Below are 22,867 nucleotides of genomic sequence, written 5' to 3'. Positions count from 1 at the left end.
TCCAGAATCACGATATGATTACGAGGCATACTGTAAGCGAGTACTACGCACTTATTTTTGAATACCCGGGTGCCCTTAACGTGCGCCTAAATCTAGGTACACGTGGGGCTATTGCGGTTCGTTTCCATTCGAAATGCGGCCGCCGTGGCCGGGTATCGAACCCTCATCCTAGCGCTTAGCGGTGCAACACCTTCCTTAGCTGCTAAGGTGCCAAGGTGATGTATGGCTGCTGGCAATTCACTTACCTAGTACCATCCACACCACGAACCGCACCAGCGTGAGCACAGAAAGCTTGAAGATCAGGTAGATGTTGACTACGACGGCTATTGCCGGCACTAAAGGCACGCCGGGAGCCTTGAACTTCAGGTCGCATCTGCGAGAAGTGCATGCACGCTAAGTATCAGGGAAGGAACGGTTGTCACAGGACCAGGACGCCCATCCTTCGACAATTTTTAATTTTAGTCTAAGTTTTTCTTTGCGAGAGCAAGGAGCGGTAGTCACAGAAAAGAACCAAATTTAGGAGCTTGATAAGGTGGCTGCACTCGCGATCGACATGACGGATACATATGAAATCAAACAGTGGTTGCCTACAGGCATACCTTGACTGCGATGGAATTAAGAAGACACACAAGCAAGCATTAATTATGACGAAACCGATAGTGTAACAAGTACTGAAAGGTATGTAGTGCGTAAATGAGAACCTGCATAACACTCTAAGAACGATGAAAAATCGTGGAACCGGGGGTGCAGCTGGAGCGACACGGTGGATATGGTCAATATTTTCGACAGCAGTTTCTTTCCTGCATCGTCGCTTCACTGACACAGAAACTGGAAATCACTTTGGTTCCAGCGACAAGCACCCTTTCCGTCGATGGGATCTGAACCCACAACCTTCGAAGGTCGTGTGTTCGAATCCCACCGACGGGAAAGGTTCGTGTTCGCCCGCTCTAATTCATTTCAATCTGAGTCATAATTACTACACTAAAGTTAAAGACAACAGTTAATGTTCCCTACGCTGTCCCTGGCCTAATTGTCTGTTGGATTTATTTGGTTGCGCCTGAATAAAGAAACGAGCCCCTCACAAAAATTCTGCTTCTTTGCCAAGAAGAAGATGCGTATTATAGTTAAAGGAAACCCGCCCGTACGTTCGTATCTAGAGATACTGAAGCGCGTTATCTCACTTGGCCTGCGGCTCCTTGGCGATGAGGAAGACGGAGGCGAGAATTCCCGCCAAGCATGCGAACAGAAAAACGAGCACGAAGCCGTTGCCCCGTTCCAGGGCCCCCACGCCGCACACGATCACCAGGTCGAAGGCGATCGCGAACACGTACAGCAGGCCCACCAGCTTCATCACCTGCAAGCGTTTTTACGAGAGACGCTGAGACTGTGTGCGTCGTTCGACGAGCCGGGCTCCCCTGAGCATTTACTCGCGTCACTTCCGTCACGGAAACGACGGCAAATTCATTACCGCCACCCTTTACATTAAAGAAATGACACCAGTAACAGTAAACTAGTATTTCCAGCACACGCGTGAGATGACTTAACTCACGTTTGGTTCCGGTCTCTTAGATCACCTGCAAAGTTAAATAGCGTGCACGAAGGACGAAGATACAAGACAACACGCCCACACAGTACCAGCATTTGCCCTGGGTGTGCGTGTTTTAGTGTGTGTTCGCCTTTCATGCTGTTTTAACTTTGCAGATGTCGCACCAACTTGCCCAAACCAAAGCGCTGTTTATTCACTTCCGGTTAAGATGCCCAGTATAATTACTCACTTCACGCTACTAGTTTCATTCTTTTTACTCATCCCCGGTTTCTACGCCCGGTCTCTTGATACTTAAGTGATGGGCCCAGCCGTCCACTTATCTGTCTAGAGCACTGAATCGCTACTTTGCGATGCAATGGAATCTCTAACTGTGCGTTGCTCTGCGACTGGTTCGAAAAGTACAGTGTACGTCGTAGTTAACGGAAGGTACGAGGATGCTGGGCGCCTACTACATATAGCAAGCCGGCCTTCACTGTACAGTGTCATAACCAGCTATGATCGTTGGGTGCATCACACCAAATATACCTAACATACATTGCTGCAATTAGCAAACAACGTAAGACTTACAGCACGCCTATAAAGCACGCACAAAGCATTATGCTTTAGAGGAAAGTTTTCATTGCTATAAAATAGATGCTAGTAAAAACTTTGGTACAAAAAAAAATATAGGGATGCCCTGACAGAAACAAGCTCTGTGCATCGAACATATAGAAAATACAGAGTGAGTTGTAAAGCATGGATTTAGAAGGAAACTAAGATTTATGTAATTACTCTTTCTTGACCCTTCGCCAGAGCACCTGAACTCTGCGGAGGCGTCCGTACAACACAGAGGAAATGTTACGTCACGCTGCTGTCTTATAGCAGGAACGCCCGGAGTCTTTCCGAGGCCCGTACGAGAATATGACGAAGACCCGCGCCGTGACTGCACGACAGCGTGCATGTCATGTTCCCTTACGCTAACAATCGCCACTCAAATGCTTAGAGCGCAATTTTCAAGCTCGCAAACTGAACTACAAGCGCAACTTGTGTCACGAACAAAATATACAGCGAGAAAATCACGGTTTCAAAACAGTTCTCTCAATTTCCGGAATCCACGAGGAGTGAGCGCTTCGTAGATCCGGCTGCTATGAATCGTGTGTACGTCCAGACAAGCGGTGTTTTTGGCGGAAAAATGACGCAACCGTCTCACTTTCTCCAACGCACGTGTCTTGACTGGTGCCTCGACCGACCAAGCTTTCCTTTTGCCAAGGCTGTATATAGAAACTCACACGCTCCCTTATGCATTTACATCAGACAACTGGAAGGCGAAAGCCATCTTCTCTTTCTTCTCAGTCGATCGTGTTGATACAGCCCGAAAGCTTTCCGCACCCAACGTGATTTTGCACAGCCTCCGGGTGTCATGCGATGGCGTCATCATGTGACATCATAGTGACGTCACGATGATGCTATGATGGCGTCACAAATGATGTGGACATGTGACGTCATGATTACGTCACAAGGTGACGTCACCATAGTATTATGATGGTTTTTTGCATCATACCTGTGACGCCCCCGACGCCGACGGTCACTTTTCGCGTTTGATGAGGCATCTAAGGCTTTCGCCTCAATTTCCGGGGTTTTACGTTCGAAAACCGCGATATGATTATGAAACAAACCGCAGTCGAGGGCTCGATAAATTTGGAACAGATGGTCCACATTTCTAGAGCCAGCCTCTACGTAAATTTGGATCATCCGGTGTTCCTTTAACGCACAGTACATGAGCTCTAGCATTTCACCGTCATAGAAATGTGACCGCCCCGTTCGGGATCGAACCCGCGACTTTCGGTTCAGCAGCCGAGCACCGCGACCACTGTAGCTCTGCGGCGGACATTCTGCCGAGATCTGCAAGCACGAACCCAACCACGGGAATCACTCTCACAGACCTTCATGCCCGAGCTGTCGGTGGCCGGTCCGGGGTGTCCCCTCAGGAATGGCAGCAGGTAACCGAGCTGCTTGGTCTTTGTCTCCCACCACGTGGGCTGCTGAAACATGTCTTCCTCGATGCTCTCCTGCCCGGCCAGCATCGAGCCGTAGCCTTCCTGCTGCTGCACGTGTAGGCTGCCGTCGCCGGCTCCTGGGTTTTAAAGGGACGTTAAAGTGAAACAATGAATCGGCTTAGAGTGATAAATTGTAGTCTGAGAACTGCAACGCTGTTAATTTCACCATCATATGTTTATTAATCGAGGAGAAAATCAAGGTCAAAGTATCGTTGTTAAATTTCGCGCCGAAATCTGCGCGCCTGATATCGCGGATTTCAAAGTGTACTTTTCGCATTTTGGCGACATTAGCTCAACGAAATTTCCTGAAACTTGGAACGTTAAGTCTCTGGCTCCCTGAGAGCACAGTCCACTTCATTATTACCGATTAAGAACTACGTAGGCCCCAGTGGACGCCGTCACAAAAATCTATGACGTCACAATGATTGGTGCAGGAATTTGAAGGTGGCGTCGCCACCCTCATTTTCTTTCTGCGCCTTTTCTCGCTTACCAAGCGTCTTCTCAGGGCAAGCGTGGTGATCTTAGAACTGTGAAAGAGTAATTTGCCCGTACAAGAAAAATTGCTTCTCGCTTTAGTGTCCTTTGAGGGCAGCGCACGTTGAATTTATTTGACGTCAAGGACGAGGGTATTTATTTTACGTCAAAGCTCGGGAGAAAAAATGAAGTATGTCGCTTGAGAAGAAACCGAGTCTCCCTGATGCATGGAATGTCAGGGCAAGCGCTTTGAAGATAACGAGGTACGAAAGGTCTCGCACGGTAAAATCAAGGCTTAACACACGTGATACAAGTCCAGTAAAAAAATTCAGCACATCCCAAGCATTGTGGGAATCAATTTCGTACGAAGCAGTCAGCCAGTATCAGCCTATGTAGGATTTTTCGCTTTGAGCTAAGCGTTACGAGGTGGTTATTGAATATTTGTGGGCATATCATGCGCTTTCCAGGCAAGCCTGGTAAGCGTGTAAAGCCTGGAAAGCCGCACCAAACGTCGAGCTATAAAGTTTTACAACAGTATAGTGGGATCCTATAAACGACATCTTTACTGTAAAACGAGAGGTGTATTTCACAGAGCACACCTTGTCTCGTTGAGTCACAGTCTTGTTGAGTCACAAACATCAGCAACTTTAGGAAGCATACAAAATACATTATCAAGAAATAGCCAAAATCACACGACCATTGCGGAATTTTAGCCAACACTTGCCAGAGCCATCCAGCAAAAAGTTAGCCAGAACTAGGGTGGCTAGAGTGGCTAGAGTTAGCCCAAACTAGGGTGGCTTCTAGCCACCCTACGAAAACTAGCGAACATTAGCAAGCACAAGACAACACAATCCGACAGTTAGCCAACCAGTCCCGTTATGTGTGAGTAAATAGGGGTACCTGTCATGACACGCATGCATGTCATGTATATTCTGACATTACGGTTAAAGAAACAACCGCAACGGCGTCATGTAAGTTGTGCCATTGATAACTTGCACGTCACTGCATTCATCGAGACTTGTTATTCACCTCTGTCACGCATGCACGTAGTGCCACGTCCTTTCTGTTATGCCAAGTTAATGAAACAACGACGATGGGTTCATGGCGTGCGCATCTTTTAACCTGTGTCATGATATAGATGACATGCATGTCACGTCATTCATGGCATGACATGTCTTTCGCCTTTGCCATGCAAGCATGTCATGCCTTGCACATTCACATATGTGCCAAAATAATGAAACCGTTAGAGAAACAACCACGAGGTCATGACGAAACAAGAGGACAGACAGACAGACAGACAGACAGACAGACAGACAGACAGACAGACAGACAGACAGACAGACAGACAGACAGACAGACAGACAGACAGACAGACAGACAGACAGATAGATAGATAGATAGATAGATAGATAGATAGATAGATAGATAGATAGATAGATAGATAGATAGATAGATAGATAGATAGATAGATAGATAGATAGATAGATAGATAGATAGATAGATAGATAGATAGATAGATAGATAGATAAATAGATAGATAGATAGATAGATAGATAGATAGATAGATAGATAGATAGATAGATAGATAGATAGATAGATAGATAGATAGATAGATAGATAGATAGATAGATAGATAGATAGATAGATAGATAGATAGATAGATAGATAGATACGGTCATACTGAAATATTGGCAGCGCAAACTAACGGGACACAGAAGGGGAACACAAACAAGCGCAGACGGAAACTCGGATTTATTCACAGAAAATAATATATACCAGGACAGACAGACAGACAGACAGACAGACAGACAGACAGACAGACAGACAGACAGACAGACAGACAGACAGACAGACAGACAGACAGACAGACAATGACCCTCATTTGATCCTGAGGAGCTATTTGATCGGGTACCCGCGGCAACTGCTGGCCGCTTCCAAGTCGGGGCAGGAACACCGTGATGTTGCGCCCTTTCTTGGGCCCTCTGGATTGCCTGGATCTGTGTCTGGAGCGATGGTCTCCGTAGCGCCTCTTCCCAGTCGGCTTCGCTTTATAGAGGGCCGTTAGGTAGCACGGGATATTGCCAAAGCATGTGCGCCGAGGAACAATAAGTCTCATTACAGTCCGGACAGCTTGAGTCGATGTCTGTGTAATACGACTGAGAAAGGCCTCAGAGGAGGACGAGCCCGCCTGGAGCATTCTATAAGTGCAGCCGGTTGAGACCTATCTAACTTCGTGCGAGGAAGAGGATAGGCCATTCTAGTAAGCCGATAGTGAGAGGGGATTTTATGAAAAGTAAGGAGCTAATCGTTGTGCTGGATTTCATCCTGCCCCCATAAGGCCTCCTTGCCGCCGCGGCGCGTGAGATCTCGCTCACGGTCATGCTCAAGCTCGTTGAGGTTAGGTCAGGCTATTGAAAGAAACCCACGTGACTGGTAGAAGAAATTGAGCCGCCATCTATGAACTGGAATCTGAGTTAAAATCTGCATTCCGTCTCTTTCCTGCCAACTCTCTTCAACTCCCTCTCTGGCGGGATCAACTCCCTCTCCTCCAGGAGGTGCGCATTCCGCCACCTTGCTGGCGCCGCCGATTCTGAAATCCGTTAGAAAGTTTCGTGTCTGGCGCTGGTCAGGCGTGCGTTAGCCGTCGTCGTTCCTCTTTTTCATGGTGCTCGCTCGCTGTGTGCTTGTGCGCCGCGATGCTTTACGGCTCGCGCTGTTCGTGCATCGTGCTTTGTTGCTCGAATACTTCTAGAAGAAGTCCCGGAATATGGTGCCGGGCCTCAAAAGAACTACAGGTGATGGTGCCCTTTGAGTCGCGGTTTTCATTGTGTCAATTTGAATTCCCGTCCATACCAAGTAACTGTTTTCTGCGGTGGGGCTAGAGTTAATGTATCAAAAATAACTGATTTGAAAAGGGCACGATGCTGCGTTTACATCGTTATACGAACAAGCAGCGGACACGAAGCACATGCGACGTAACTATAGTTACATGTTTACAACTCTCATAGAACCGCGTGCTTGAATATGTGCTTTGCATTTGTATCCGGTTAATTAGTCGCCATCGCCTATAACCGCGTTTCTAAGGCTCTAGGTAAATGTATGAAAACTTGCACTGCTCTGAGACGAACGAACGAGTTCACTTTTGCACGATTCGACGGCGCTCTTTATCTGATTGGAACTTGTCACTTTTCTTCAGGATGGAAGCGTTTTTAAAGTATTCCGGAAGGCCACACAGCTGGTCGGTGCGCCCAGAGAAAAGCTGAAGAATTGCAGATACGGCTGCATTTAAAGAAGAGATGCAATGATTTCTGCGATATCATCTGTTCATTTTCTCCGTGTTTATCATCAATAGTTATACGAAAATCAACGTATTTGGAAATGCAGTCAATAAAGTGCGGCCAATATTAGTTGTGTTATACGTGGAGTTCATTTTGACATCTTTAAAATTATATTTACATTATTATTCTATTTTTAGGTATTTCAACTGCTTTCATTGTTTTTGCATTGCAGTGAATGTTAACTTTTGTTAGTTATGATAATTTAACGCAATAACGTGCGCATATATCAGAAGCTCTTCTGCACTTTTGTCAGTATAAAAATTGTGTTTTTTAATATGTGCATGTGCCCTAGTGTTATGTTCTGTTTTTTAAATGCGAAGCATTTCTTAGCGAACCTCTGGCACTTTGAGCGTTTCTGTCTACGTATCTATCTATCTATCTATCTATCTATCTATCTAGCCGCCTACGTCTGGGTGCTCTCATGATGGCCTCCTTAACTTGGTGTAGACCAAAATTTGCATGGGAGGGTAAGAGGATTTCACGAATATGATTGCCGGGTCGTGACATGAATAATGTTAAAATCTTGCCGCGTACGTTGTCAAACCCTTTCCACTAGACACGTGTGGCACATACCCGTTTACCACGGGCCGCGGTGTACGGGTATGCGCCACAGGTGATTGACAATTTATATCTACCCAGGAACGTCGAGAACAGACATTGGTAACTTAAATGCTAGAGCGTTAAGGAAAACTAACATCGGCAGCGTTGACTCAACGAATGGAAAGAATGAAAATTAGGATCCCAGCAGGAATCGAACCCAAGCATTCTGCGTGGCAATCAGGTATTCTACCACTGAGCCACGCCAGGTCTATAAACTGGTTTGGAAAAACAGCCTACGCAGGCGTAATATCGGTGCAACATCAATTGTGGTTGTGGTGCTGGCTATGTAATTTTACAAGAAAGCAATAAACACTACATGATACTGCTGCGATGTGTACTCCTACGATACAGGCGTCATATGAGATTAACATCTGTAGTTCCAGTGTTGGCTCGGCTTTTATAGCAGTCTAATAAACATTCGTTTGTATTCATATGATTCAGCAAGCTATATTGAAGCATTGCTCGACCCCGGAGGAATACATTAACGAAAGTTAAGTTACATATGATATCCACATCACCGCGCCGTAAGCTGCACTTCGTCCACCAGAACGATGCAGTGTCCTCTTCATTTCTTACGAGGCTGAGCGATGGCCTCATGCTGACCGAGAATGATGCCAGATTGATTGACAGCCGCTTTGTAGACTAGGCTACGTAGGCTACATACGCCAAGGTAGTCTACGAATACGACAAACACCATCCACTGATGTTGGTCTATGTAGCACTATCCAGGCTTATCAGCATCGACGGCCTATACCTCACCAACGTGAAGGGTGACTTCAGATTCCGACATCTCGCCGGCTCTGTCGACAGACAATTTGTCGACGAAATGACCTAGGCATCCACGAATTCCAACAGCTCTACTATACGACATACTTCACTACACGTGGACCCCTCGTCACCACGATCACGACCGGATCCTATAAGAAGTCATGACCAGCTCCTGGTGCTCACTGATCACGGTGATGGTGCCCTTGTTCAAGAACTGTCAAGAACTTCTTGCACACATGCACACGGGTTTGTGAAACGTGCATGCGTTCTCGAGACACGTATAACCACTACATATCAACTTACCGCTTCTTGTGTTGCTAATACCCACGTTGCCATTGGGAGCGTTACCCAACCGTAAACAGCTGGTTATGTAACACATATGCGGCTCTTCAACATATATATGTGTGCGTATAAAATTTATACAAATCTTTAACGTCATTTTGTAACGTGTCGCTCAGTAAAAAAAAAAGATACGCCACAGTCACCTACCCGCCGCATGCTTCGCATAACATCGACTCCCACGGTACGTGGGATCTGCCGAATTTTTATTCCACTGTTCTTTAAGTTCTTAACATTGCCGGGAACGTTCGTGTTGTTTAGTGATCATGAACACGTGTATGCTAATATCCTGTTAATCTGTTAATCACTTCTGTTAATCTCCTGAGCTTGTATCGCACCACATTTGATGAAAATGTTGATTTTCGGAAAAGAGGACAATAAAACGAGACCAAAGATATTTTGTGTCGTGAGTGCAATTCATTCTCTTGCTTTCTGGCACACGCTGCATGACTGCAGTGTTTGCAGAATGCATGATTGCAAATTGCGTACATTCAAACGCACAACGAACGCCCGGCGCAGCACGCGCAAGTGGATGCAAAAACAAAAAAATCACAGCATATCCACGGAGTGAATGATGATGAGTGGGCGAAGCTGCGAAGGTTCATCGGTAAACCGTGAATCTTCCGTGAATTCTGCTCAGTACATCATCACCGACGTGAGATCGGGCGCGTTTATACTAAAGGTTCGATGAGAGTTATGACGACTTGCAGCTCACTTTAATTTTACATGTACGCTGTGAATTTTCATTGTTTAGAAAGCCATTGCTTTAGAAAACATCTGGCGTCTTTCGTTAAGCAGCTGGCGTCTTTTCGTTTTGCTTTAGAAACATCTGGCGTCTTTTCGTTTTGCTCTTAGAAAACATCTGGCGTCTTTCGATGGTTTATTTCATCAATCAACGGCGTTTTGAACAAAATTTTTATTGTTTAATCACGCACAGGAGAAATCTCACCAGGCACTACCTTGGAGGTAAACAATGGCTGCTAATGGGAATGAGAGACAGAAGAAGTCGGCTTTTTTAGCTAACACTTACACTTCTACTTCTACTAACGTTTCCTACTGGAACATGCCAATGGCTGCTAATGGGGAATGAGAGGCAGTAGAATTCGGCTTTTAGTTAACGCGCACGCTGCGAATTTTTTATTGTTCAACAACGCACAGGAGAAATCTCCCACCGGCACCACCTTGGAGGTCAAGATCTGGTACTAGCGTTACGACTGGTTACGCACTGCGAGGGACGAATGGGTGCCGCTTTAAGGAGCTTCGCCCCTATAAAAAAAAGCGCCCGGCGCAGCACGCGCGAGCGGGCGGGCAAGCGGGTTCATAAAGAAAAAGGAGTGGGGGAGGGGGCCGCGCACGCAAACAAAACAAAAAATAAAAAATGGCGCGCGCGAGAGAGCTAGGGGAGGAGGTGCGAGGCGCGGCTGGTGTTAGTGTTGCCATGACGACGCATACTGTGTGCGCCGCCATTTCTACAGTTTGAGTCTCTGAATCCCAGCCGCCAGGGTAGTAACTGAAGAGACGTTTGCCGCTGCCACCGCTGACGTAATGAATTAAGGCGTCTTATAGGAGGTATATGGAGTGACACCCCACTGGTTAGGTATGTTCTGATCAACGTCCGCACCCATACGGGCGGGAAACCAAGAGATGAAGTCAGTGCCATGGTTTGTTCTCTTTTCCAGAATGGAGGCAGCCTCTCGCCCTAGGTTACAGAAGAGAAAATGTTTTTTAGTTCAAAGACATTAGCTGGGAATGCGTTCCACAGATGCTGTTTTTGTTTCATTTTCGGGCGCTTTAAGGCATTCGGGATTTCAGCAGATAATTGTCGTAGCTTACTAGGGCACCTAGGGAGGTCGCGCAACATAGCATGACGGTGCGTTTCACAAAGATTGCGGCTTCGTTAGTCGCTGTCATCGGACTGAATAGCCAACGTTGTCCCTTTTTCGGTCTTCAAAGCGACTCTATTCGCATTCTACGGCTTCATTATATCTGCGACGGCACATCAGCCTCCGTGTGGGTTTCACTACTCGAAGATGTAAAACGACACGTCCGGGAAGCGCTGGAGTACGATTTACCACTGTTGGAAAGAAGGTACTTAGCACAAACTGTATTGTGCGGCCGCGCATGGTACATTTGTGATGTCGTACAGCCCCCATTGCGAATAACCAGGTTGTTGCAATCCCTTCTTGGCTCTTTTTTCTGGCCAGGTGGAACTGAGCTGGTTCGCCGAGCGGCGCTTGGGTAACCACGCAACAGAGGTGCGTTCCCATCCGTGTCTGTTTGCTGCCGGCTGCTTGCTGTGCGATTCTTGCTTCGCTTGTTACACGATGATCAGTGTCCCGCGCGTGATCTTGCCTGCTATTTCTTAGGCACCAACATACGCTATTTGTTACCGGGAGCGCGGCTTAACTCTGCGCCTCAAGCACTGCATTTTACTGCCTGCATGCAATGCCTGCAATGCTTGCATTTTACTCCACGGCAGTAGCATTTTATCGCCACGCTCAGCAGGTTTGACCTGACGTAAACATTCTAGAAAACCGAGTTGTAGATACAACGGCGGCGCTGCTGCTCCATCCGGTTCCTCCAGCTCATCTAGAGCGTTCAAGGCCTGTCTCGTTGAGCGCGATAACGGTATCCTTTCTGGCCGGCCATCTCCGCGACTTCATGTGGCGTCTGGCACGGAGAGTACTCCCAACACGAGACAGACTGGAGAGGTTCCACTTGTCCGAACTGTCCGCTACAAGAGTCTAACAAGCATGTGCTGCAGCAATGTGTAATTGCGAGGGTATTTTGGAGAGCCGTTAACACTGGTTTCCGCGACCTAGTAGTTAATCGTTTTGTCACATCTGGTCGTTGCTCGCGTAGTCGCTTTGCACGCCTTCTAATTGCTGCGGGGGCTTTTTGTTTGTGGCGTAACAGGTGCGAGGCTGTTGTGGCGGGTAACCGTCGTCGTGCTCTGTTTCCTATTTTGGAACAGTTGTACTCCGAACTGCTGTCCTTTTTGTCGGAGTTGTTCTTCCTTGAGGAAGAAGAATTTCTACGGCAGTGGTCGTGCCGCTTCCTGTCGGTAGTTAATGGACGTGTGCGGCTAGTTTTTCATTTGACGTGGTTCTTGTAGCCAGGTTATCACACAGTAAATATTAATGCATATAATCTGTTCGTATTTATTATTTCTGTGTGTGCATGTCCCCGTAGCCGTGTAGGTTCTTGTATATACAAATTTCACGCTAACACTGTAAATTATGTAAATTACATGTACCATAATACCTGCTGGAGATATCTGCTGGCATGTTCACCAAGTCATGTGTATTGTGTATATACGTCGTCATGTAGATTGTATATATTGTGATAAGTGTGCGTATGCTAGTTCTTAGTAGCATGCATTAGGGACACCCTGTGGACTTCGACATTTCTGTTAAAACGTTTTATGTACAGTGTGCTTCGCCATTTGTGCATGTTCTTGTTGTACAGACACTGTTTCTAAGTGTTCGTAGCGTCCTACGATGAAATAAACTTTTTCTAAACACAATTTGTATATGTTACTGTCCTTGATTACGACACTGTACCCAACTGTTAGTAGCGTCCTCTGATGAAATAAACTTTTATTGCGATAGCAATTACATGGACACTCTCGGCTGGCTTTTGCCGTCGGCATCTGTCGACGCCGTCGAGGCCCGTATGTATGTATATATATATATATATATATATATATATATATATATATATATATATATATATATATATACATATATATATATATATGTGTGTGTGTGTGTGTGTGTGTGTGTGTGTGTGTGTGTGTGTGTATAAAGCCACAAAGAAAAATAATTCCAAAAAATTTTTTCCGAAGCGAGGAATCGAACGGGCGACCTCTCGCTCCGCAGCGCGCGGCGTTAGACGGCTAGGCCACGCGAAATAAGTCTTTCAGCCTGCTAGCGGCGAGCTATTTATGTACACCATTTACTTCAGCATGCTTCCTTGGTCACCACCGAGATGGCGCGAAGTGCGCGCGGGGCCCGCTTTAAAGGTCGTCGCCCCGCCTCTGCGAACGCCGATACTCTTCGCCCTACAGCGCGTGGTCGCCTTCGTTCGCTTATATCGAGGAAAGAAGAGAGGCGGGGGAGGTAAGCTGGGGTTGTATGTCTTGTGCTTTCCCCGCGATGTCGGCGCTGAAGTCAAAGAGCGTACGAAGGTCACTTCGCTCACTACAGCTGCTGCGTTTGTGAAAGGAGCGCGCTGTTCAAATAGAAATAAGTAACAACTGTGACAGTTAGTTCGCGCTCGTCCTGTGTGTACCTGTTCGTTCGTTTCGTGCGTCCTGCTTTATGTTTGATCAACGCGCTTCAAGTATCGAGCTGTGACGCATGATAGTTCGCGCTCGTCCTGCGTGCGTTCTTTTCGTGCGTCCTTTGGACTCCAGCGACGCGCTGGCATTTTCGAGCTGCTTTCCGTTCTTCGCGTTACATTCCAATTTGTTGCTATCGCATTCATTGCTTCACCGTTGCAGCGAAACTGCGACTTTTTTCTAAACACTATTCGGCCGTAGGTTACGACCCAGCAACAATTATTAGCTACGCAGACGAAATCGCGGTGCGCCTATGATCCACCTCCGTACCAGATCATTTCATACGAAGCGCAGGTCCTTTCTCCTTACTTTTGAAATACTACTGCGGGCGAGGTCCACTACTGCAGAGCCATATATGCAGGATGCCCCGACTAACTCTAGCCAGAGTGTAAGAAACTCACAGTGTCCCTTACGTACCCGCCTCAGTGGTGGCAGTAAAAACATTTATTAAGCATTAAATGGTTACAGAGATGTGGTTGGGTTAGGATCATACTGGCCTCCTCCCCTCACAGTACTAGGTGGAGACCCTATTCCAGGGCTCCGTTGGCAAGCAACGCCGCCCGCGTCCCTTGAACCAGGGCCATTTGGGCCTTGAGGTCCTGAGAGCCGAGCAGGGCCACCTCTCAGTCCTCTATGGCGGGTTTGGGGTTGCGGAGGACAGCCGACTCGAAGGCGAAAACCATCTCCTTCCTTTTGTCTTAAGTTGGTGTACTGAACCTCCCGCGCCCAGCTTCGAAAGCTTTATGCAAATAGCGTGGTTTTGCAATGCCTTCGTGACCAGAGGCATTACAAGCTTTCTGCATCTCACCTTGTTTTGCGCTGCCTCTGCAATCGACCCACCTCAAGCAATGATGTCATACGATGACATCACGTTATGTGACGTCAGAGTGACGTCACAAACATTGGCGATCTGCGACATCATGATGACGTAATAGGTGACGTCCTCACGTGATGATTTTTCCCCATCACTCGTGTTGACGCCAACGACGGGGGATGCCGACGCGGAACACCTGTTAGTTTTCGCATTTGATGAGGCACCTAAGACTTTCGCTAGAGTGTACTAGAATCTACTTTCGCCTTAAAATATGACGAAGCGACCGTACGCATGTTGCCGACTGTTGCATGGAGTAAGTCACACTATTTCTTCTGTTCTGCTTAATTAGGAAAACAATTATTAATTAACTTCTAAAGCAACGAGGCTGGGCAAGAAATTCCAATCAGAAAGTTGTAAATCGGTTTGCAAGACGTCCGATTAGAGAGTTTCTGACTATCTATTAAGTATTAGCGTTTAAATATCAACTACAATAAGTATTAGTGTTCTGCTTACGGCGGGTGCCCGCGAAATATAAAAATCACAGCATATCCACGGAGTGAATGATGATGAGTGGGCGAAGCTGCGGAGGTTCATCGGTAAACCGTGAATCTTCCGTGAATTCTGCCCAGTACATCATCACCGACGTGAGATCGGGCGCGTTTATACTAAAGGTTCGATGAGTTATGACGACTTGCAGCTCACTTTAATTTTACATGTACGCTGTGAATTTTCATTGTTTAGAAAAGCATTGCTTTAGAAAAATCTGGCGTCTTTCGTTAAGCAGCTGGCGTCTTTTCGTTTTGCTTTAGAAACATCTGGCGTTCTTTCGTTTTGCTTTTACAAAACATCTGGCGTCTTTCGTTGGTTTATTTCATCAATCAACGGCGTTTTGAACAAAATTTTTATTGTTTAATCACGCACAGGAGAAATCTCACCAGGCACTACCTTGGAGGTAAACAATGGCTGCTAATGGGAATGAGAGACAGAAGAAGTCGGCTTTTAGCTAACACTTACACTTCCACTTCTACTAACGTTTCCTACTGGAACATGCCAATGGCTGCTAATGGGGAATGAGAGACAGAAGAATTCGGCTTTTAGTTAACGCGCACGCTGCGAATTTTTTATTGTTCAACAACGCACAGGAAAAATCTCCCACCGGCACCACCTTGGAGGTCAAAGCGTAAGACTTGTTACGGACTACGACTACTACTACTACTACTACTACTACTACTACTACTACGACGACGACGACGACTACGAGGGACGAACGGGTGCCGCCTTAAGGAGCTTCGCCCCTAAAAAAAACGAAAAAGAAAACTCACGGTGTCCCAAGGCTTCATGTGGGCTCGTTACCAAACGTACACCTGGATGGATATCTCCACATTCACTCAGAACATGCTCCGTCGTTTCCTTATCTTCCCCATAGCATGTGCATTGTTATTCTTCTTTACTGACTGTCGCTGTGTAACTACGCATTCTAAGGCAACCCGACCTCGCTTCAAACAGTAAAGTGCTTTCCTATGAATTATCATAAAATGCCTCCCTCCTTAGTTCGTTATTACCCTTTCGGTAGTTACTCAGAGCCAGTTTTTTTTTATCGCTACCATCCAGTAAATCCTCTCCGCCTCTGTGACTTTTCGCTTAACGCTCTTTGTTGCCATATCGCTTACACTGGCAGCCGTATATTTACTGGGGAGCCTCCTAGTTCTTTTCCTTCACAATGTGTCAACGCTCTTTCTATACAAATACCTGAATACCTTCTCGGCCCATCTGCTCTCTTTCATATTCCTTAGCCTCTCTTCGAACTGCATTTTGCTCCGAGCTCCGAGTTTCGCAAGACGTATAGCGCCACCTGTCGGAGCAAGAAGGAAAGAACTGGGTACTGCAAACTCCGACTCCCCTGCAAAGTTTGCTGTGGAACCAGGTGCGACTAGCGAGTGCGAAACAACGATTCAACTGATTATTGCGTGTGCTTTGCGCATTTAACACTCGGAAAGAGAGCTATGAATTTCAGTCCGCGAGTTGGACACGCCAGCGAACCGCATTGAAGAGCTGTTTGGATGACTCGCCATAACGATGGCGAAAACAAAAGCAGACGCGACAGCTGCGCGCGCTATGAAGAAACGCCGCAATGGACGCTACTGGTGCGTTGTGAATTGCCACGGACGTAAAGGACTGAATAACAACGTTCTGTTTTACCGATTGCCATAGCTCTCACACAAAGCAGAAAGGCGAGAGCGCCGTTGAACGTCTTGGGTAACAGAATTACTCGCACTCTCCACAGCCGGTGGTATGAGAAAGTGTTGTTATGTGGCTCTGCTGTTATTGTTTTGCGTAGCCCTGAAGGAAACCCGTGGTAACCTTGACTATGAAGCTCAGCAGTCTCTCTGATCACTGTGCGCATCGGTTAATACTGAGTGAGCAGCTAGAGGCAGACTAAAGACACGCGCAATGAACATCTATGAACATCATGAACACCGCGACCACCCATGATCTGAATTGGCTGTCACCGCACAGCATCACGCACGTACGTCTTGAAGGCTCAATGTTCCGGTTTTAACTAGCAGATGCTACAGTAAATCGCAAAATGTTTGTCCTCACCACCTTGAGGTTTTGTTTTGCCTTCGGTTGTATACCGCGAAAGCGGACAAGAACGTATCCGCATTTCCAACGCACAGTAAGCGAGAGATGAATGCAAAATGCAACTGAAAAGGCGACAATAGCTGGAGCCATTCGTCCCTGATAAAGCGAGCTTTGTACCACTGATGCATAGCTAAGTAAATTGATCGTGTATATACGTCATCGCTTTGACGTTATGTGAAAACCCAAATTTAACGCGTTTAGGCGCTAGAGAACGGACGTGCCTCGAACTCGATGTCGTGCGATGCTTGCTGGTACTTGCGAGTTGCAGCTTGCCGAAATAAGTGAAACTTCTTTTGCATTGTACCCGCAGTTCACATTGATGAGCTTCCTATTTTTGGAAGCGTGGATGGGCGGAAGAAGCTTTCCAGGTCCCTGATTTTCTGGAAACCGTGCCTCGACACAAACGAAAGAGGGGGTTCTATTGTGGCCTATGCAAATTCACTTGCGGGCGACTCTCTCTGTACTACCCAGTTAGCGCTAGGGCTGCGATAAGGGCGCTGGTGGCGGTTTTTTTCACAGCGCTGCCTGGGCAGAGTCTGACGGCTATCGCGTTCTACTATTGAAGGCGAAGCTCAAGCGCCCTCCAAGTTTCAAGTGCGCAGCACTTTAGGGGCCCGGCTTGTCGTGCATCCGTGGATCTGACGTGCCGTGATCACACTCAAGATCAAGTGGTCAATACAGGCCGAAAACAAAGCTAGCAATGCTCAAAACCAGGTTAAGATAAACGAACAAGGTCTAAAATAATATAATTAACAAAAAATAGGCAAGACGTAATCGCAATAATTAACTTAATATCGCTAAAAACGCTTTGGGAACATCTCGTGACACCCGCGCCACGCGAGAGAGGGCGCCACCGCATTGCCAAGCGCGCGATTGCTCCTCACACCGGCGCTTGCCCGGCGCTACATCTGAAGGGGGAGAAACAGGACGGAGCTCGCTGCAGACGACACGTATCTCAACTGTTCTATCAAGCAGGAAGTCGTTAAAGCGCAGCAAAAAAGTAGCCTGCATGTCGCACACCGAGTTTGCGAATCTCCCTAACAAGATTCTACTCGTGCCGCGGAAACCCTACAGGCTTACATCAAACATTGACGTCATCGACAGTTTGGTAAACAGAGCAGTGGGAACTCTACGAACGGGAATCGCTGGGTGCCCGTGCGACGCACTTCCTCAGGTTTCATAGTAGTGGAGCTGCATTTAGCGTAGAATTTAGAACTACACTATTCGCTACACAAGAACGACGTTAGCAGTGCATTTGATCTAACAATTTTTTGACGAAAATGTCTTGTTTACACTTCGCACTTGAGCTTGGCATTTTTCAGTGCCCACCTTTCCTCTCGTCGTCGTCGCTGTCGGGCGTGACGACGCGGTTTGACCTCTTGGTGCGTATGGTGGTGGTGGAGGCACCCAAGGGTGGCCCCGTAGAGCCCAGGCCCAGTCCTCTAAGCGAGGGCACCATTGAAGGGGGTGCCTCGCTGCTAGGCGTAGGGCACTGCGAGCGCACCGACTCAGGGAGCAGCTCCACCAGGGTTTTGGTGCGCGGCTGGTACCGCAGCAGCAGCACGCACGTCGACACCAGCGTGTACGCCATCAGCGTTCCTGCGAAACAAAACACAACACTACGCGCTACATATGAGCCGCTTATTATCTATCTATCTATCTATCTATCTATCTATCTATCTATCTATCTATCTATCTATCTATCTATCTATCTATCTATCTATCTATCTATCTATCTATCTATCTATCTATCTATCTATCTATCTATCTATCTATCTATCTATGTATGTATGTATGTATGTATGTATGTATGTATGTATGTATGTATGTATGTATGTATGTATGTATGTATGTATGTATGTATGTATGTATGTATGTATGTATGTATGCATGCATGCATGCATGCATGCATGTATGTATGTATGTATGTATGTATGTATGTATGTATGTATGTATGTATGTATGTATGTATGTATGTATGGTCACCAAGAGGCGCGCAGTATAGCTACCACCGCATAATTGGTAATGCGTCTCTTCGGCGCTTGGTGTGACCCTTCAGAGCTCGGTCTGAGCGTTCAGCTGCGTATGTAAACGCTAAACGCTAAATGCCGCGGTCGTTGCCTTAGCAGCGTTTGTTACGGTGACCCACAGGGTCGATAAAGTCGGCTGAGACGAAAAAAAAAAAGATGGCTTGTGCCTTCCGATCGCCTTAGGCAAATACGTAAGGAAATGCGTGACTGTCTATTTGTTTATTTAAACGCACTCTCTCACTCGAAGCCACCACCGTTGCCACAACGTGGGCTGTTCCGGAAACGCCTCGTGTCTTCCGTCGCCCAGTTCACTCTCTGCACGACAACAGGCAACATGTGCTCTGTTGACATCCCGTGGAGCTACACTGCGGCGTCATGAAAAGGGACGCTGGCAAACATGGTGGATGTCGCGAGCGGAAATTCGCTTCCGCTTTTCGCCGACCCGACCGTTTCCACTCTCGCGTTTCCTAGACCCCCCGGGGCTTACTTCCGCGCACTGCCTAGCTCATGCGTTCGTATACGCGGACAGTTTCCGGATACCTCGCTGTAGCTTTCCTCTTACGGTTGCACTTATTTCTGCTCGTCAGTGGCGTTTGTGCGTGAACTCGATTCTGCATCTATGCCAGTACGCGTGCGTGCGTAACGACGTTTATATGTTCTTTTCAAGGCCTGGTGAACTGCATTTGAGAGAGAGAGAGAAGGAGAGGAGTACTCCGGTTCTGACGACAAGGCACCACCGGAAAAATGAAGCGAGCGCACAGAGCGAGACAGAGCCCAGAGAGCAGCGTACAATTTCTCGCGCCTGCGGTAGCGACGGCACTCGGTCCAGTCATGTATACGAGTAAGTTGTCGGCGTAATGGTGCAAATTCGACAAAAGGAAACTTAGAGCAGGCATCGACTCTCGTCTGTTATTATTGTTAATGCCAATGGTGCAACGGCGACTCGATGACACCTCTTCAGCTTCGCGAGAACGCGCCAAGAGATTCAGTGCACTGACGGTGGTCTATAGTGGTTATGGTGCTCGAATGCCGACCCGAAGGTCCCGGGATCGAATGCCGGCCGCGGCGGACGCATTTTCGATGGAGGCGACAATGCTTCGGGCCCGTGTACCTAGATTTAGATGCACGTTAAAGAACCCCGGGTGGTGGAAATTTCCGGAGCCCTCCACAACGGCGTCCCTCATAATCATATCGTGGGTTTGGGATGTTTTGGGGCGTTAAACTGCAACAACTATTATTATTTCTAGGGCACTGCGAGCCTGTGTGGGCGCATGGCGAAACGCATGCTTGGCATCAAATTTTCGCAAAGACAGAACTTTCCCTGTGTGTGCAATTCTCCTGTCGGTTTTACACATTGCCCCGCAGAGGGCTTTCATTCCACCATTAGTACACCACCGTATAAGAACGGGCAGCAGCTGTACAGGCTCGCCGCCGCAACGGCAAATGGCGAGACGGCAACCACTCTTGTTTTTGGCCTACGCACGCTGCCGGATCCGCTGGAAACCAGCGTATAACAGATCCGATGTAAAAAAAGGGACAGCTGTCTCTTAAGTTGGACGTACCTATAGACATCATTTCGACGAGCACGTCGAGACTCATGACGATGGAGACGACAGCCGTGGCTCCGCCCAGCAGCAGAGTGGCGAACGCGGGCGTCTCCGTCACTGGCCACACCTTGGACAGGGCCCTGCATCGTGTCGTGGGCGGCAGGAGTAACGTAACTGTGCAAAGGCATACGTATTGAAGCAAAGAGGATCTCTACTGGGGAAATTGTCAGAGAGTATAAGGAAGCATTACTGGTAAGCATTACTCGGAGTCACCATCACTTAAACCAACATGTGGCGACACCAAATCGACATTAGCCGTGATTAGCTAATACCGGTGTCACACGGGCACGTTTCGTCGCGATCAGCGCCGATACGGATCAGATTACTCGACCGTCATCAGCAATGGTCACCACTACACGGTCAAAACTAATCCGGATCGAGTTTTGCGCAGACGACAGTCAAATCGCGATCTGGGAGCCAGATCGCGACGCTCAGATCGTGATCGTCGTGATCTTGATATGGCCTGATCGCGCCCAAAAATTATAACGTGCAGCTGCACTTGATCGAAAGTAAGCCTAATCCGGATCGGTCCTGCTTGCGATTAAAGGTGACCGTGTGACACCGGCGCAGCACTTGACGACATCGTTAGCCGTCATTCAGCCAACATGAGCCAGCTTAAGTCATAATTTATCCGTTAACAGCCAGCTCTAGTGGACGTTGGTCGAAACTTAGCCAGAACTAGCTGTCATTAGTCTCTAGTTAGCCGACGTTACCTACACTAGCTTATACTGCCGACGTAAGCCTTCATTTAGGCAGCAGTAGTCGATATTAACCAGAGCTAACCACTGCTGCTAGTTTGCGAGTGAATACGATAGGCCAATACCCACAGGCGTGCGCACACGGTGCAGGAGAGGGGGAGGGGGGGAGGAGGGGGGAGGGGCGTAAAGTCTGTCCTATACCTTTACTCAGCCGGACCTGTCCTGTCATTGTTCAAAGTGCAGGACAGAGGCCATACATATCTTTGACAATAATGGCGGCCGAGGCATCCCTGATGTTACATTCCAAGCATTGTTTAATTCCCACATTTAGCCCCGGGAAAGCCAGGGACCAAGGGTAGGCCGCTGTGAGAAGCTTGGTTTCTACGAGGGGTTGGGGGCGCTTCAAAGAAAGGCCCGTGTATGTACCTGAATATGAGGCCATCCTTGGCCATGGCGTAAACCACGCGAGGCATGGGAAACATGGAGCCCAGCATGGAGACAACGAGGCCCGCGAGTGCACCGAGAGCCACAATGTAGTGGCAGGAACGGGCTCCTCTCTGGGCGAACATCTCCACCAGACCAGCACCGGCGTTGATCTGGCTGTACGGCACGATAAGCGTCACCTGCGACAAGTTTGGGGAAATGCATCAGTGCACGGTACACAGGGCGACACCAAACGTCGGAATAAACTCAAGCCCAAAGGTCGTTCTTCGAGTTGAACAACGTTCGTGAAGCTCAGTAGAGATGGGAGATCGAAACACAATGTCGTAGAGAGTTTAGAATAACATAGAGCTAAGCTGGTTGGTGCGTATTCATGTTTAAAGACTGGGCGTGCAGACACGGACACATGAGAGAAGTCAAGACGACACAAACGCCGACCAACAAGTGAAAGGGCGCACAGCGGCGGACTACGTGAGGGATAACTGTACAGTCATTTGATTTATTCTTTATGCAAGTTAATGGACGGTTGGCTCATGCATGCGCCACCACTATTATCGATATGCCAGGCCTCAACCATTAGACCCGTTTCTTCACTCCTGTGCCTGTACAAAACTGCGCATTCATCGAGTTTTGGCGTGCATTTACACTCTCGACAATGTAAAGATAGATTAGATGGTGAGCCTCCGGTTAGCGATCTCTTTTATGTTCCATTAATCCCTGGTTAACACAGCGGCCCGTCTGTCCTTGTATAAGGTTGTACGAAGAGGAGTAGATGTCTCAGAACGGCTGGCCGACGTTTTCCATAGGTGGATCGCATTGTGAAAGGCGCCCTGTGATCCTTGGCGTGCTAGTTTTAAAGATGTTAGGGACGCGACGTGACGTCAGTGACAAACCCTTTGTAAGGCTAACACGACCAGCATGACAAGGCGCCCTTGTCGAAGATGGGCCCACCTTTTGAAGCTTCAGCGAGCCGTTCTGAGGCGCCTATTCCTGCTTATACAACCCCTGTATAGCACGCTTGTGAACCTCGGAACAAGGTGCTTCCATAACTTAGTGATTTGTCAAGGAGACCTTTGAAATACCACGTTCTCCACTGTTAATCTGTGCTCAAGAAAGCCGAGGAGCGTGCCAGAGGATTAGCCAGAAATTTTTTGCGGGGGGGGGGGGGGGGGGGGCTGAACCGACCTTCAT

The 22,867-nt window shown here is 47.7% G+C and overlaps 1 protein-coding gene across 1 annotated transcript in view; it reads right to left on the bottom strand.

Moving 5' to 3' along the window:
• LOC119389885 (probable cationic amino acid transporter) overlaps window positions 1–22,867 on the bottom strand; it is a 147,054-nt gene that overhangs the window by 2,788 nt on the left and 121,399 nt on the right. Inside the window, exons 6-11 of the mRNA XM_037657301.2 lie at window positions 21,662–21,858; window positions 20,493–20,617; window positions 18,230–18,499; window positions 3,469–3,659; window positions 1,182–1,354; window positions 246–373 (exon numbers count right to left, since the gene is read on the bottom strand). Of these exons, the coding sequence (XP_037513229.1) occupies window positions 246–373; window positions 1,182–1,354; window positions 3,469–3,659; window positions 18,230–18,499; window positions 20,493–20,617; window positions 21,662–21,858 (1,084 nt within the window). The remainder of the gene's footprint in view (window positions 1–245; window positions 374–1,181; window positions 1,355–3,468; window positions 3,660–18,229; window positions 18,500–20,492; window positions 20,618–21,661; window positions 21,859–22,867) is intronic.

The sequence above is a fragment of the Rhipicephalus sanguineus genome, chromosome 4 (genome assembly GCF_013339695.2).
Source record: "Rhipicephalus sanguineus isolate Rsan-2018 chromosome 4, BIME_Rsan_1.4, whole genome shotgun sequence".
NCBI classification, from domain to species: Eukaryota; Metazoa; Arthropoda; class Arachnida; order Ixodida; family Ixodidae; genus Rhipicephalus; species Rhipicephalus sanguineus.
The sequence above is the reverse complement of the archived record's forward strand: the minus strand, read 5'-3'. Positions and strand labels throughout refer to the sequence as shown.